At 35.3% G+C, this 17405-nt stretch overlaps 1 protein-coding gene across 1 annotated transcript in view; it reads left to right on the forward strand.

Annotated features, from left to right (window-relative positions):
- dok6 (docking protein 6) overlaps window positions 1-12302 on the forward strand; it is a 144180-nt gene extending 131878 nt beyond the window's left edge. Inside the window, 1 exon segment of the mRNA XM_056450139.1 lies at window positions 11380-12302. Within this exon segment, the coding sequence (XP_056306114.1) occupies window positions 11380-11531 (152 nt within the window). The 3' untranslated portion in view covers window positions 11532-12302.
- The last annotated feature ends 5103 nt before the right edge of the window (window positions 12303-17405 follow it).

The raw sequence follows: 17405 nt of genomic DNA on the forward strand, positions 1-17405 counted from the left end.
GTCAAAGACCTGAGGAGATTTCTCTGCATGAAAGATTTGTGAATGGGAGATTAACCTTCAGCTCGCCAAAACATCTTTCTCTCGAAAATGTGTCTATGCATAGTAGGGCTGTGTTATTAATCAAAAATTTTGTTTCCATTTTGATTTTGGCTTCTTACGATTATGAAAGAACATTAATCAAAATAAAATGATTATTGCATCATATACCGCCCCTTTACCAGGTGTACACATTTGATGCTCTGCAAAGCTCAGTTTCACATGAAAATTACTGAAGCGTGTACTGTAATGTAACGTTTGCAGCATGGTATGTGTATCATTCACTGATGTACATTTGAATCATTCATGTTATTAAAAGCGCAAAAGAGATTGCATGCTGTTGTGTGTGTGCGCTCAGCCTCAGAGAGGAGCAGAGCATACACACCTAAAGTCATCTTAATTTGAGCGCTTTAATGGTCAAATACATGCAAGTTTGTTTCCAAACACGGTGTTAATGATTATTCATTTTAACCCTAATTTATGTAATAAACAAACGAGTTGAGAATCAAAAAACACATGAAAGTGAAACCATAAATTAGAACTGTACTGCTCTTAAAGTGACAGCGCACAATATTCCTGCTGCCGACTGTTTTTATCATTAATCAAACAACAAAAGGACAAAATCACTCACTGCTCTTGACTTTTGTAGCTATAATTCAAGTTTTAGTCTTACATTGAAGATGCTTAAAGCACAGTTTGTTTCATATTTTTGTAGTACTGTATTTATTTCCCTTTTCTTATTTACAGGGAGGAAAATAACTGTATATATACAGTTGAAGTCAGAATTATTAGCCCTCCTGAATTATTAGCGACCCTTTACCCCCCTCCCCCCAATTTCTGTTTCATGGAAAGAAGATTTTTTTCAACATTTCTAAACATAATAGATTTAACAACATATTTCTAATAACGGTTTAGTTTTATCTTTGCTATGATGACAGTACAAAATATTGTACTAGATATTTGTCAAGATACAAGCATTCAGCTTAAAGTGACATTCAAAGGCTTAATTAGGGTAATTAGGCAAGTCATTGTATAACAGTAGTTTCTTCTGCGAACAATCAAAACAATATATTGCTTAAGAGAGGTAATAATATTGACCTTAAAATAGATTTCTAAATATTTAAAGCTGCTTTTATTCTAGCCAAAATAAAGACTTTCTCCAGAAGAAAAAATATTATAGGAAATACTGCATAAATTCCTTGCTGTTAAACATCATTTGGGATATATTTATAAAAAATTCACAGGAGGAAGAATAATTTTGACTTTAACTGTATACCGTTTTGAATAATCGTGATTACAATAACTAAAATAATCGAGATTATAATTTTTTCCCATAATCAAGCAGCCCTAACACATAGGTCAGAGTTTGAATGCAGGTTTTTGGCTATAAATCCCATCTTTTGGAAAGGAACTGGCATACACATATTTCAGGGCCAGTTTTGTGCTTGCATTACTATAAATGATGTAACAACAGCCTTTCTTACCACCAGCCTCTCTGAGTATCTGCTCTGCTCTGATTGGTCAGATCTTGGAATTCAAACATCCATTACTATTTCTGAGTTTCATATCCAGAAACTTCCCATAAAAGATAGTAAAAGAAAAATTTACAGTGCCATTGCTTTTTCTGAGCCAATTCAGAAGTTTTCATAAGTCTTTGCAAAGTACATTAAAAAAATTCCCTTATCACTGCAGAAAAAAAAAAAAATCTGGGCATGTCTACAACATGAGCCAAACTCGTCCATGTCTCAGGTATAAATACAGTGTTTGAGGGTTAAAGTGAAGACCATAGACTGGCAGATTTGTAACAAAATTGTCTAGGTTTGTGGAGGAGTGTAATTACTGATGACTGGTTTCAGGCAGGAGACAATATCTTTTATATTCACACTTATCTGCATTACACACTGCATAAACGCTACTATGTGTAAAAGAATAATAGGGCTGCTTTAAATGAACTATGCAAATGTACTCAATTTGCAAATAGAAATCTTTGTGTAAAACCGCTATTTTGAGGAGTTCATGGACAAGTACACAATTATAGAGTTTTGAAAAGGGAAGCTTCTACTTTTAAAGCTCCTGCTCTGCCATCATTAGTGTGGCTCATTTACTTTGGCCTTTAGGTTTGTAATCAGCCTGTGAACGGCTGTCTGACTACAGGTTATGTGCTTAATGTAAATGAACTTTCAGAGCAGGGAAATGGACGTTTATTGATGCATGCAAATACATGGTGGGTAAAGGTGTTATTCGCTGTCAAATCAATTTTAGATGCTAATGTTTCTCACTATCAGAGAAATGAATATTTTCTACTTCTGTTTAGAGACTTCAGTTAATATAGGTATGCACTTTATTAATCATGCTAATATGATTTTATCTATCTATCTATCTATCTATCTATCTATCTATCTATCTATCTATCTATCTATCTATCTATCTATCTATCTATCTATCTATCTATCTATCTATCTATCTATCTATCTATCTATCTATCTATCTATCTATTGCTAGATTCATTCATTTTCTTTTCAGCTTAGTCCCTTTATTAATCAGGGGTCGCCACAGCAGAATGTACCGCCAACTTACCCAGCATATGTTTTGCACAGTGGATGCCCTTCCAGCTGCAACCCATTACTGGGAAACACCCATACACTCTCGTTCCACACATACACTATGGACAATTTTTAGTTTACCCTATCTATCTATCTATCTATCTATCTATCTATCTATCTATCTATCTATCTATCTATCTATCTATCTATCTATCTATCTATCTATCTATCTATCTATCTATCTATCTATCTGTCTATCTATCTGTCTATCTGTCTGTCTGTCTGTCTGTCTGTCTGTCTGTCTGTCTGTCTATAATCTGTCTATAATCTAATTAAAAACTGCTTTTATTTTAGGCAAAACAAAACAAATAAGAGTTTCTCCAGAAGAAAAAATATTATCAGACATACTGTGAAAATGTCCTTGCTCTGTTAAACATCGTTTGAGAAATATTTAGAAAAAAAAAAAATCAAAGGGGGGTAATAATTCTGACTTCAACTGTATACTATTCAAATGGCAATTTTTCAGTTTACTTCATTTTAGTTTAATCACTTCTGTAAATTTAGTTGTTCAAATTCACATGTTAAAATTCATCATTGCATCCAGAAACTTCAGGAAAAGCAATGAAGTGCTTTAATATTCATTTATTTAATATAGATACATTATACATAGTCTCTCTCTACCTTTTTAGAGTTGGATTGTGTCCATATATTACCGTCACAGATATTTGGATGAAAATGCAGTTTTGTATGCTACAGCCAGGAACAGAGATCACTTTGTACCTGCTCAAATTGTGAAACTTTAGTTGTAACTAATAAAATAATGTGACGTACACATTGTTAGTGGTGTGCTGGTTGTATCTTAGTGTCCATTTGTGCCACAAGTGGCCTGAGCTGATGCAACTGCGCAACTGGCCAATAATGATGCAAGTGTTGGAGACTCACTGAAGCTGCTGCAGACTTCCTGACGCTTTTATTCTGCTCCTCGGTTTCTTTTTTCCCTCCAGCTACATCTGTCTAAAAGGCCATAAATATACCGCTTATAAATATATATATTTTTGTCCTTGCCATGAATCAGTAATATACAGAATAAAATAAAAAAAGCAGAAGAAATAAGTGGAATGAATGTAAATATTATCAATTCATTTATTTAAATTGATGTATGGATGGATGGATGGATGGATGGTAGGTGGGTGGGTGGTTAGGTGGCTAGGTAAGTAGGTACTGACTTTTTCTCTCTGTGTGTAGATGACAGGTGTGTTGTGACCAAGGCTGTATTCCAGAAAACAAGTTTAAAGGTCCCATCAAGTGCTTTGAAAGTCGATGTTTGACGTAATAAAAGCTTTCTCTTTATTATAGTTCTGCCAGTGAGAGCGGTTGAGCTCAAGTGCATCAAATGAAAATCGTCTTAAAGGGGGTGGGAAAATGTAGTATGAGGTGATGTGAAAAAAAATGTTCGATATAGGCGGAAGTGACAAACTGCAAGCTGTCTATATTTGTTTTATATCTTCTAAACACAAATTTTGTTTTGAGCACACCAGCTTATAGATATCCTTAAACCTAACAGACTAAAACTAGCATCTAAAATATATATTTTTTAATTTTCAGGGGATCTTTAACTTATTCACTTTAATCTTGAACTCTGGGTTAATGAAACCTAAAGCTTACTCTAGGATTGTTGGTTCCAAAAGCAGTCATGGGTTCTGTCAACTCAGATGTTAACCTTAGTGCAGTATGTTAACCTTCAGCACAAATGAAATTCTCAACAGATTGCTGAAATTGTTAGCTGAGTCATTATTGAACGCTTTCACTTTAAGTACACCTGTCCAACTGCTCGTTAATACACATTTCTAATCAGCCAATCACATGGCAGCAACTCAATGCAGTTAGGCGTGTAGCTGACTTTGAACGTGGCATGGTTTTTGGTGCCAGACAGGCTGGTCTGAGTATTTCAGATACTGCTGATCTACTGGGATCTTCATGAACAACCGTCTCTGGGGTTTAAAGAGAATGGTCCGAAAAAGAGAAAATATCCAGTGAGCGGCAATTCTGTGGGCTCAAATGCCTTGTTGATGCCAGTGGTCAGAGGAGAATGGCCAGACTTGTTCCTGCTGATAGAAGGGCAACAGTAACTCAAATAACCACTCGTTACAACCGAGGTATGCAGAAGAGCATCTTTAAATGCACAACATGTACATCCTTGAGGCAGATGGGCTACAGCAGCAGAAGACCACACCGGGGGCCACTCCTGTCAGCTAAGAACAGGAAACTGAGGCTACAATTCACACAGGCTCTTCAAAATTGGACAATAGAAGATTGGAAATACGTTGCCTGGTCTGATGATTCTCGATTTCTGCTGCGACATTTAGACTGTAGAGTTACATTTTTGCGTCAACAACATAGATCCATCCTGCCTTGTATCAATGGTTCAGGCTGCTGGTGGTGGTGTAATGGTGTGGGGGATATTTTCTTGGCACACTTTGGGCCCATTAGTATCAATTTCTTGAACATTACAGTGAGTTTACTGTACTCAAATGGCCTCCACAGTCACCAGATTGTAATCCAAATTATATATAGACAAATTATATATACAGTGGAAGTCAGAATTATTAGCCCCCCTTTAATTTTTTTTTTCTTTTTTAATTATTTCCCAAATTAGGTTTAACAGAGGCATTTTCACAGTATGTCTAACAATGTTTTTTCTTCTGGAGAAAATCTTATTTGTTTTATTTTGGCTAGAATAAAAGCAGTTTTTAATTTTTTAAAACCATTTTAAGGTCAAAATTATTAGCCCTTTTAAGCCATTTTCTTTTTTCGACTGTCTACAGAACAAACCATTGTTATACAATAACTTAATTAACCTAATTAACCTAGTTTAGCCTTTAAATGTCAATTTAAGCTGTATAGAAGTGTCTTGAAAAATATCTAGTCAAATTTTATTTACTGTCAACATGGAAAAGATGAAATAAAAGTTATTAGAAATGAGTTATTAAAACTATTATGTTTAGAAATGTGTTGGAAAAAAATATCTCCGTTAAACAGAAATTAGGAAAAAAATAAAAAATAAACAGGGGGGTTAATAATTCAGGGGTGCTAATAATTCTGACTTTAACTGTATATATTTAGTTGGTTGTTTTTGCTTTTGTTAAAAAAATTTTCAGTATTTTTAAAACACAATTAAAAGTTTTAATTGACAGTGTCAGAATAAATAAACTAAATAGATAACACACTATAAAAACGCAAAGTTCCACACAATTCATTCATGTTGTCCCAACACAAATCAATTAAGTTAACTTAACAAATTAAAGTGGATTGAGCATAAAACAATTAAGTTGTCACCCAAAATCTGAGAGTTGTGTTAGCAAAGTCCTTTAAAAATATTTCTTTTCGTGTGCAGTACAAATAATAATTATTTTATAATTTTTATTACTTGTATAATTTAATTTGAACCCAAGTTAAACTTTAAGCATGACTTAACCTCTGTGGCAGATTATATTCAGAGCATATAGGTTGCTATGGCAACATACAAATCCTGAAGTTTAACCTTGGATTTTGGAACTAAAAGCTAAGGTTATCCACTTATCCACTGCTTGAGAGTGTGTCTGTCTGTGTGTAACACCTAAAGGAGGGCCGGTTCTCAGAGCAACACATCTGCAGCACAGAGGCATTTTCTTAAAGAGCAGCTTGTTTAAAGTGAGCCACAGAAAGGCTTGTTTGGTTTCTATCATTTGGTGGTCAGTAATGAAGAAGAATGGAGAGCTGCTGGATGTTGTTTGCTGGAGCTCCTGCAGTGTCCTGTTGAACACAGCACCGCTGCTGTCCATCTTATTACTTACAATGAACGTTTGACTGCTGGTGTTTGAAGAGAAATCAATGCGCATTTTCTGTGCATGTTTCTCCCTTAATCGCATGAAGTTAAGGGGAGATCGTCTCATTTCCTTCTCATTTAGTGTTTGATGTTTACATGTTCTCTTTTTGGAGTGTATATTATTTTAGTTATAGAAATTGTATTTGAATGATTAGCATCTGTTTTTGTTTTGATTTTATGTAGGTTTTCGTTTTGTAATTGAGGTATTATTTATTTTCTGTTGTTAGTCTTGTTTGTCATATATTTCTATGTAGCTTATTTTTTTTTCATGTATAGTTATTGTTATTCTTTAAACTTATTTCAGGTAGTTGCGATGACTGATTTAGGTTTTCGTAGGGCTGGGCGATGAATCGAAATCGACATTCAGAACCTATAATCAAACTAGTTTTTCCATGTCAATTTTTTCAATCAATTTCACAAGCTTTGTGATTGGTCAGTTTGGTAGCAATGACGAAGGTGGGCGGCATGGACCCTACATTCAAAACTTTCTCGCTTGTAATATGTGAGCATATTTACTGTACAGAACTTATCAGTGAACTATGAGGGCAAAAATAAATTAAATCTGAATTGAATTTTTATTAACAGGACTTCCTTCAGAAGTCATTCTAATATGCTGATTTGCTGCTATTTTTTTTAATTATTGTTGAAAAGAAATTAAAATTATTTTTTAGCTTCAATTATTAGAAAACAGCATTTATCTAAAATAGAAGTATTTGTGACATTATAAATGTCTTTAGCATAACTTTTGAGCAATTTTAAATATCCTTGCTAAATAAAAGCATTTTGGGGGGGATTTTTAAATAAATAAATACAAAAAAAGCTGGATCCAAGCTTTTGAATTGTTTAATTTATTGTTTTACAAACACTTTTAATTTCAGACAAACTTTCTAATCTTAAAAAAAAATAAATAAATAAATAAATATTGTCTCAACTGTTAATACAGGTAAAATATAAAAATTTCTTGAACAGTAAATCACCAAGATTTCGTGTGACTGGAGGAGTGATGCTAAAATTCAGCTTTGAAATGACAGGAATAAATGACATTTAATAAAATTAAATATAAGAGTTAATATTTCAAGATGTCTAAATGGTACTGGTTTGCTGTACTTTCAATCAAATGAATGCAGGCTTAGTGAGCAGAAGAGACATATTTAAAACAAACAAACAAAAAGCACTAGAAAGTTCTCAGTTCTAGTTTTACTGTATTATTTTTTAAATTCTTTTTGATTATATACATATTTATATCTGTGTGCATCCTACAGTATTTGAAATTCGTTGAGCAGAACCTTCTACTGATACAGTGAGTGATTTTTCATTACAGATTGACTCTCAGTATTTGATAAAGATACAGTCTCCGGATCGCTCAGCTACACTGTATTGCCTTTGTAATAACAAAATGATACAGCTTGCAGACTCCACACTTTGAGCAGATATGGAGGTGTGTGTGTTGTTTATCTGGCCGTGGCTTCATTTCCTCCGTCCTACAGAGCTCATGGCAGCTCAGATCATCGGTGTTCTGCTTCTCTGGTGTTGTCGTTTCCTCAGGTGATGGAAACACACGTGTGGTTTGGGGCCGCAGAGGCATAACATGTTTACCAAGCATGCAGGACAAGTGGCTCTGACTAGACCCGGCTTCATTCTGGCTCCCAGAAATCCACTTACAACAAGAGTGTGACATCTGGATGTGAAGAGCCATCTGTAGACACCAAGCAGTCCTCAGACAGCAGCTCCCCTATCTGATCTCAATTCTCCACAGTTAAAGGTGGCTTCAAATGGAAGTTGCGATTACTCCGGGAATAGATGCGTCTCAAGGGAAACACTTACCACACAGTCTGTTTTCCACATAAGATAATGAACAAGTAAAATAGGTGACCTGGTGTATAACGTTATACAGTGTACTGCTCTTACAATGTCATGTACATCTGTCTGCTTGTCTTGTGTCATGCATTGGTGCTGCAGGAAACTGTAACAAAAATACAATGATCTGCTTCATAAGACATGCGTAAATCCCCTGGTAGTGTATGGGTTAGTTTTACAATGAACGTTTGTGTTTTTGGAAGCTTCAAAATAAAAGTCACTATCTAAAACTATTATACAGCATGGAAGAGCCAGTATAAAATGTCAAATTAATCTGGCTGTGTGTGTTTGTTTGACAGAAAAAGTCATCACAGAGGATGGCTTGAGGATCATTTTTAATTTTGGTTGAATTCAATCATTCATTTTCCTTTGGCTTAGTCCCTTTATTCATCAGGGGTCGCCACAGCGGAATGAACCGCCAACTTATCCAGCATATGCTTTACCCAGCGAATGCCCTTCCAGCTGCAATCCATTACTGGGAAACATCTATACACACTCATTCACACACATACACTATGGGCAATTTAGTTTATTCAATTCACCTGTACCGCATGTGCCACAACCTTTAAGTTGGCTTAACTTATTTTTTATAATTATGCACTTTTCTTTAATCATTTTAAGGCAATGGGTTTTACCTTTTTAAGTCAACAAATCACTTATTACAGTGTTTGGTTTTGCCAATATTCTGATTGAACTTCTAAAAACAAGCAGAGTCATCTCTTTCAATTGAGGCTTGTATTGTTTGTTGTCCAACTGAACAAAAATGTTTTATTTAGTTATTTACATATACAGTAAACAACGCCAACTATTGCAGCAAAACTTATCCAAACTTTAGGAATAGTTTGTTTCCACAAAGTTATTGTAAAGTGTCACAAAGGAGATGAATCAGTTTTTCTGCATGAAGACATCAACGTATATTAACTTACTATATATATATATACTATATATGACACGAGTTGCAGTGCGATATGTTTGTATACAGGGCTTAATTTTTGCCAGAAAAAGCCGGATCCAGATCCGTTACCCCGATCTGTTCCGGGACCTTGCAATTTAATGCTTGAGGTCGCAGGCCAAGTGTCCCACCAGTGACGATATACAGCTATATCGCACTGCTACTCATGTGATACTGTGTTTATACAACAGTTTGACGGCATAATCGTGTATATAAAAAAGAAAATCAAACACAGAGTCTAAAAATCCTTTTGCATGAGGAACTACTTTCTTCCGCCATTCATTCACATTTGCAGCTGATGTCAGAACAGCAAAAACCATTGCTTCAAAAAATTTCATTTTAGAACTAGTGTTTGAATGATTCTCTAGCGTAATGTCTGAAGTGATGACAAAACAGTTGATTTTGTTCACATTTTAAAATTACAAGGTTGAACGGCATGAAATGCTATCAGTCTACAGAGATTTCCCAGTATTTCTCGGTTGCTGATTAACCCTGCAAAAGTCAAAGCAAACAATAGCAGATTACTATGGTATAAATACAGCATTACAACATACAAAGGAGAGACCCACTCAGTGTCACTTACCTGTTTTGTAATGATTTGATCAGCTGTAGTTTGAAATACAAAAAGAAAATGCTGAGTTTTTCTCCCCTAAAGTCCTATTATGCTGTCCTTGTCTCCTTAAAATTGGCATTATCCTTATTAATAAAATGCATAGTTGCAATCTAATCAACTACATTCTCACCTAAAAAGCCTCAGAAGTACATTATGTTATCCAACAGCTGCAATATTTGTCAAACTGTAGCGAGTTTATTGATCTGCTGTCACTCTATGTGGGCGGAGTAATACACAAGAGTGAAGAGGCTGTAGGAGTGCTGCTGTTGCAAAAATATCTCACAGCTATCAGCCAATCAGATTCATAAACCAGACAGAACTGTTTTGCGTGTGTATATATATGTATGTATGTATATGTGTGTATTTTTTATTATTATTTGAGTTGTACAATGCAATAGAGCTTGTAGCACTTTGAGCATCATGCCAGAGGGTGCCAGTTTCTGAAAACAGTATCTGTAAATGAATGATCATGCGATGTCATCATGTTTCCAGTTTTTGGAATGAATACTTCTCGACTGCCTGAAAACCACCATATGCAAGCATAAATTGCACATGCAAAATTGCAAATGTCTATGTCTTGTTAGGTAGCTAAATATACATAGACATCAGCGTTACGCTATATTAGCCAAGATATTTATCATGTGACTACCTTCTAACGTATACCCGATGTTTGTTTGTAAAATAGTTTACACATAATTTGACAGTTTTGACCCAATTTGCACACAATTGTGGTGGTTTACATAGCCTACAGTCTATTTTAAAATCTGTGGTGCGCTTTTTTGTACAACAGTCGTGTGATTTACCTCAAAAACCCACACAGGAATCCACCTGAAATAGTAGGCACCTTTGCCACGCTATTCTCAGCAGACTGGAATGCACTAATTATTATTTAGGACGCTAGTGTGTGAATTGGGGCGCAGCGGTGAAGCAGAAATCAGCACTGCGTTTTTTCCTAAAAAAAGTGTAACATTATAAGATTTTAGTTTATCCAAACTCAGCCCACCCACCTGTAAGAAGTTAGTTTTCCTCTTTCCAGTTAACAGTAGCTGTTTGAGAAGAGCTTTCTAAATACAGCCCGTGTCGTGCGCACTTTCGGTGAGCTTGTGTTTGTTTGACTCTCTTTCTCACTATATATAAATATGAGCTCGGGATTGTTAAGAAACAAGTTTAGTGTGTTTCGCCTACTCGGAGAGCAGGTATCCTCATCTCACCCTGGATATATTCTACTCCTGCTCATCCATAATTGATCACACAATCACCTCCAGAAAATCGAGTTAAGCCATCTTCTTCCTCTCCCGTGAGCGTGCCAAACACTGATACATGGACAGTTGCCAAAGTCTTTCTTTTTTTCTCCCCCACCTCTTGTTTAAGGAACACTGTGATATTAATGCACAAAGGCGATCAATGCTGCATTCAAAAGCGCAGGTTAATCGATGCCTAGGAATATGTGTGTTTTACGCGAATGTCTTTTGGCATCAGTAACACTCGTGGTGATCTTTCTGGCTCTTTCAAGGTACGAGTTTGACTATGACGCTCATCCCGCGAGCGCAGACGTTTCAGAGCTTCCTCTCCGAGCGGACGGAGGACGAGCAGCAGAATCGGGAACAGGCGACAGCGGCCTCTGGCGGACACGGTCGGGACTGCAGCTCTTCGCCGCTCCGCTGACATCACTGCTCGTTGACGAACAAAACGAATGAAAAAAGCCACGATTCCTGGACATTCCAAAGCTTTAGGAAGCTCTTAGACACATGTACAGTTATGAACTCTCTCTATATAAATGTATGTATATGTATGACTTAATAAATATTTGTAGAACAGTGTGTATAGTAGGAGGCTTTTGTACGTTGAGGGAAAAAAAGAATAACAAATGCCAAAAAAGTTGTAACATAAACTGTATTTTCCTTGTGTAGTTTAAGACAAATGGACTTTCTGCAGTTATTTTTCAGATTTGATGTAAATATTGAAGCGCTGTAGTAGCGCTTAATCCCTTTCTGTCTGTCTGTTTGTCTGTCGTCGTTGTAATATGGGACACTTTTCTGTCAAACAATATGAGTGTTTGTGTTTTAGCACCCTGCACTTTTAAATTATTAGAGCTTGTTTTGCACTTTTTGTCATTTCCTTTGGTTTTGTGTGCAGCCATGATGTCTGATGAGTGCAGTGTGATGTTTTGGGGGAAATTACTGGAAAATACATTGTTTTAACGACATCTTTCACCCCAATTTGGGCCTATTCTATCCTTATTAACGGGTTAAAACACACAAACACAATGAAAGTTTACTCAATATTTCCTCCTCAAATAGTTCCAAACATTTTATTTTCTGCTCAACACAGAAAATCCATAACAAATTATATGAATGTCAGTGGCTACTGGTTTCCAACATACTTCAAAATATCTTTTTTTTGTTGTTGTTATTGTTGTTGTGTTCAATAGAAGTTTGGGACAAATGTATGCTAAGTGAAGGATCACAGAACTGCATTTCTATTTATTTTCTTTCTTTCCTTTTTATCTTGGTGAATTAATCCTTTTAATCCTTTCCAGAATCTTGTGACATTCTTTCTGCTGGTTGCTGTTTTCCATAAAACTCCAAAAAAGCTTTAGAAATGACTTTAAAACAGCCCAATAAAGTGTTCCTAAAGGCCAGTTCACACCAAGGATGAAATACATTATACATGAACTATAAAGACAAATAGCATCAACAAAAAATAAATAAATAAAATGTATGAACAATATGCGTCACAGTTTGCCAGCTTACAGTATACTTCAGCAAAACAGAATATACTTCTGTAAAGGAAAAAAGGGCAAGATATTTATAATAATCAATGTCAATGAAATGTAACACTTTTTCCAATGTTTGTAGTTGACTTCATGTCCAATACACATGGTCTTGTGAGCAATAATAGCCTTTAAAGTTTGCACAAATTTTGAATTTATACCATAAATAGTAGACTAACCATATAGTCATGGGCCGGTAAAGGATTCTAACGGTATGACAACCTTGGATAAAAATATCACTGTTTCACGGTCTCACAGTATTGTGCTCACTGCTCTAAAATCTATTCTTTTTACATGTCTGGGTAAAAAACAAAACCTTTTTTTCCCATTTGAAAACAATATATTCTATTTTTAAAAGATTTATGACATTTTTGGAGCAGTAAACACGTCCGGCTAAATAGTTTAAATGAATCATCATTGACTTCTGCTTCATTTGTTTCTAAAACACAGACGACTTTACAATTTAAAATGGCATCTTTGGATATTTTTTTCTGCTAGAAATACTGTGGTCCTAAAAAAAAAATTATTAAAAAATCGTATACATACCTTACGAACGGTATTACAGAAAATGTTGGCGGTTGTAAAACCTTGACTTCCTTAAACGGATATCGTCTCATGCCTATAACCATACGCAATGCGAATTGGGATACAACAATTATTATCTTTTTGAAAACTATGTAGAGAGTACTCTAAATAGTTTACTATAGTTTTAATATCAATTTGTTAATATAAATGTACTATTTGAGAGTATGCCAATTGGGACACAGTGCTGGAATCACAAAAAAATCTATAAAAAATAAATAAATAATACTTACAGCCAATCAGAATCTAACTGACGTTCAATTCATGTTCATTTATATAGTTCATTTATATTTTTACAATGTAGATTGCCTCAAAGCAGTTCAAGTAAAGTCCAGATTTCAGAGTTGAATTTCGAGCATTAATAAGCTCAAGGATTTAAAGTGGCAGGCAGAACCAATGCAGCATCAACATGGATGTACATCTCTATTGCAGTAATCACCACTACAGTTCTTGGTGTTAATGGGCCTTTATACTTTATTCTGCATATTCAGAAGCCATACAATAGTGTTGTGATGATGAACCAACCAAAACAGTTTTTTTAAAGAACTACTGAATGTCTAAACCAGGGGTCACCAATCTCGGTCCTGAAGGGCCGGTGTCCCTGCAGGTTTTAGCTCCAACTTGCCTCAACACACCTGGCTGGGTGTTTCAAGTATACCTAGTAAGACCTTGATTAGCTTGTTCAGGTGTGTTTGATTAGGGTTGAAGCTAAAATCTGCAGCACACCGGCCCTCCAGGAATAAGTTTGGTGACCCCTGGTCTAAACCATGAAGAAATCATTGTTTTGAACCACTTTTTTTTTTCCAATTAATTGCTTCTAGTTAACTGAAGCAAATTGGGTGTGTTCACACTTACAGGTTTGGTTCACCTTAAAGAAACTCTAGTGCTATTTAAGGGCGCATGTCCACCAAAGCCTTATTTGCGCAGCCTTTTTTGTTTTTTTTTTCCTCAATCAGAAATCGAAACTTGTAATAGCTGATGCTTATATGGTCTTGGCTCGTAACATGTGAGGATCTTACAACATGCGATTTTTCCGACCACCAGAATTTTCATTGTGTACACCCGCCTTTTAGTGTGCTTTAATTGAATCATTTTACCGGAACTGGAACTACATATTTGGTGATGTGCCGTATCGAGTGTAAACACTGCAAATGCATCAAACAAGCAGACCAAGAACACACACAAAAAAAAAAGATGGCTCTTGGTTTTCAAACAAACTCTGGTGTGGTTTGACTGAAATAAGAGCACGACGCAGACCGAAGACATCGAAACTTTAACCAAACACAGAGCGTGATGTCACAACATGAGAATACAAGAATGATCAAGAATACCTGTTTTTGTTTCTTGTCCTACTTGATTTTGCAGCAGATATTCTTGCTTTTGTATGATGAAGGAATTCCTGCTGCTGTTTTGACTTTGTTATAAATACCATCGCACTGTAAAAAGCGATTAATTTCTTCTAAAGCAGGGGTCTCAAACTCAAATTGGCGGTGGGCCATTTCAGTGACCGACAATTCATAGGAGGGCCGTTTTAACATTCAAGTACAAGAAAAGACGTGGAAACCTGACGTAATTGATGCATCTTAGGACAACAGACATGATGTTTATATTTCAAGCATTACCTGTCACCAGTGATGATGCAAATCGGCACATTTATTGTGTCACACATCAGCTGCTGAAATATATCTGTGGTTGTTGTACGTATGGCCAAGCGTTAGACACACACACAGTCACTCTTCCACAGACTATATGCAGTCAAAACTCGAACTTTTTGTTTCTTGTTGTACATATTGAATGGGGAGTATTTCTATTGAAATACTACAAATAATATTCATAATAATTATTATTCTGCGTAAGAACAACAGAAAGCAGTTATTACAATAAAGAGGGCAAAAGTATGCACATATTCACATTTAACATCAATTCAACTGGCAGTACAGTTTTACCAATGTACAGTTTTTATGCAAATCTTAATAAGAATATGATGAAAATCCAATAAATGAGACCATTTGAATCAAATATTAGCAAAATTATCATATTTGTTACACCACCTGCATAATGTGCAAGCCATGAAGAAGAGTTTGAACAACAAAATACAGGTGGTATAAAACTGATAATAATCAAACGACTCTTGAATATTTACAAAAATAGAGCTTTAGTAAAAATAGAGCACCTACGGTCATATATTTCAACGTTTAAATCAGCCACAGAATTAAAACGCATGTGTGTTACTCTCGACTGTACACTTAGAGAAAATGAAAGTAAAACTAATCTGAATGCAGTACTTTAAATGTTGGCTAGGTGGCGGGTCAAAACCACAAGTGGCTAGACGCGACTGCACAATTATAGAGGTTCAAAAATATATATTTTGGTAGGCCGAATCCCATTTTTGACATCAGTTGTAGGCCAGAGGGAGGGCCGGCAGTTTGAGACCCCTGTTCTAAAGAGTAAACCTGTTGCTTTAAAAGTGACAAGTTGACCTTGCTTTAAAAATAAAAAAGGGAGTAAACCCGTTGCAACTTGGAACTGTTAAGCGAACTTAATTTAATGTAGTATGTTTTGTAACTATATTCATTTACTCATAGGTCCAAACTCGATTCCTGGAGGGCCGCAGCTCTGCACAGTTTTGCTCCAACCCTATCAACCACAGCTGATCCAAATAATCGAGGTGTTCAAAAGAGTCATGAACAACTTCATTAGATGGATCAGTTGTGATTGATTAGTGTTGGAGCAAAACTACAGAGCTGCGGCCCTCCATGAATCAGGTTACTTGATTTTAAGGCAACAGGCTTACTCTTTCTATCAACTAAAAGCAAAAAAAGCTTGATGTCCAGTTTTAAAAACGACATTGTGATCGCTAAACAAACCAGGACTAAATGTATCTGTTATTTTTATTTTTTTAGCCTTGACCAAATAAACCAAGACAACCAAACTTCAAGTGTGAACACACCATCCATCAGGCTAAATGTTTACAGTGAATACTGGAATGACGTTTAAGTTCAAAAATTGCTTAGCATTCTTTGGATGAACTATTCTATGTATTGTTTTCCCCCAAAACAATCTTATTTTATGACGTTACATGAAGTGAATTTGTGAAATGTGTCTCCAGACTGGACGAGAGGTTCAGTTCACACTGCAGAAGAAGTGCCTTCAGACTCTGCTGATTCAGTTATCATCTCTCCACCATCCCACATGTGTAGAACGGAAATACGTTTATATGTTGACACCACATTAGTCTCGAAACAGAACAAAAAATATCTCCCTGTGCTTTTCAGAAAACTCTATTCAATAAATGTAAGGGTTTGTGGATGGTCAAAGTCTGCACAAACACTATCATGCATTCGGTGCGACAATCAATCAATCAATTAGTTTAACTCCTGATCATAAAACACCTTTAAATGACTGTTGATGTTTTGTCTAATTGTGCTACAAAAACAGTTTTGACCTTAATAATGCAAAAGATTATTATGATTGATGGTGTGGAGGTCGATGTTTGAGAAGCACATTAGGAATTGTAATATTTCCCCTTTTTTCCTTAAATATAATTATTTGCAAAATCTGCATTTAGTAGCACTTGAATGTGAATTTAACAAATCTATTTTAGTTTCTTATTATAGTGTGCATTGTACTGCATTGAACATGTCTTAAAAAGGGAAAATTCTTTTTTTTTTTTTTTAAGAAGGATTCGAAGGGATATTTGGTCAAAACACTGTTTAAATCCATGATATTCTAAATGTTGCTGGTTATGGAAATTCCCTTTGGGATTCTTCAGGAGTCACTTCTTGCTGTTTCAGCATTTCCAGCAGTTTCAGTTTGTGTGCTTAATTTGTAACTGTATGTTTAAATTCATGGTTTATTTCATGGCATTGAGTAATTTTGTCCTGTGTGGATATGTCAATGTTTACTGAGTAAAATAAACTGAATGGACTTTACAGAAACCCCCTGAATAATGCTGATAAATTATTTTTTAACATCTATATTGATCATATTTCTTTTGTCATCTTTGGTGATGCATTGTTTTTATGTTTTTTGAGTGAATATGTACTGAATAGCATAGTTGATTTGAAACAGAAATAATAACCATATAAATATTTCTAGGAAATAAATATAACTTAAAACATTTAGCATAATTATGACTGGTATATCAGTGCTTACTTTTTTGAATTTTTTTTCTATTATAAAAA

Source organism: Danio aesculapii, chromosome 24 (assembly GCF_903798145.1).
Source record: "Danio aesculapii chromosome 24, fDanAes4.1, whole genome shotgun sequence".
In the NCBI taxonomy this organism is placed as follows: Eukaryota; Metazoa; Chordata; class Actinopteri; order Cypriniformes; family Danionidae; genus Danio; species Danio aesculapii.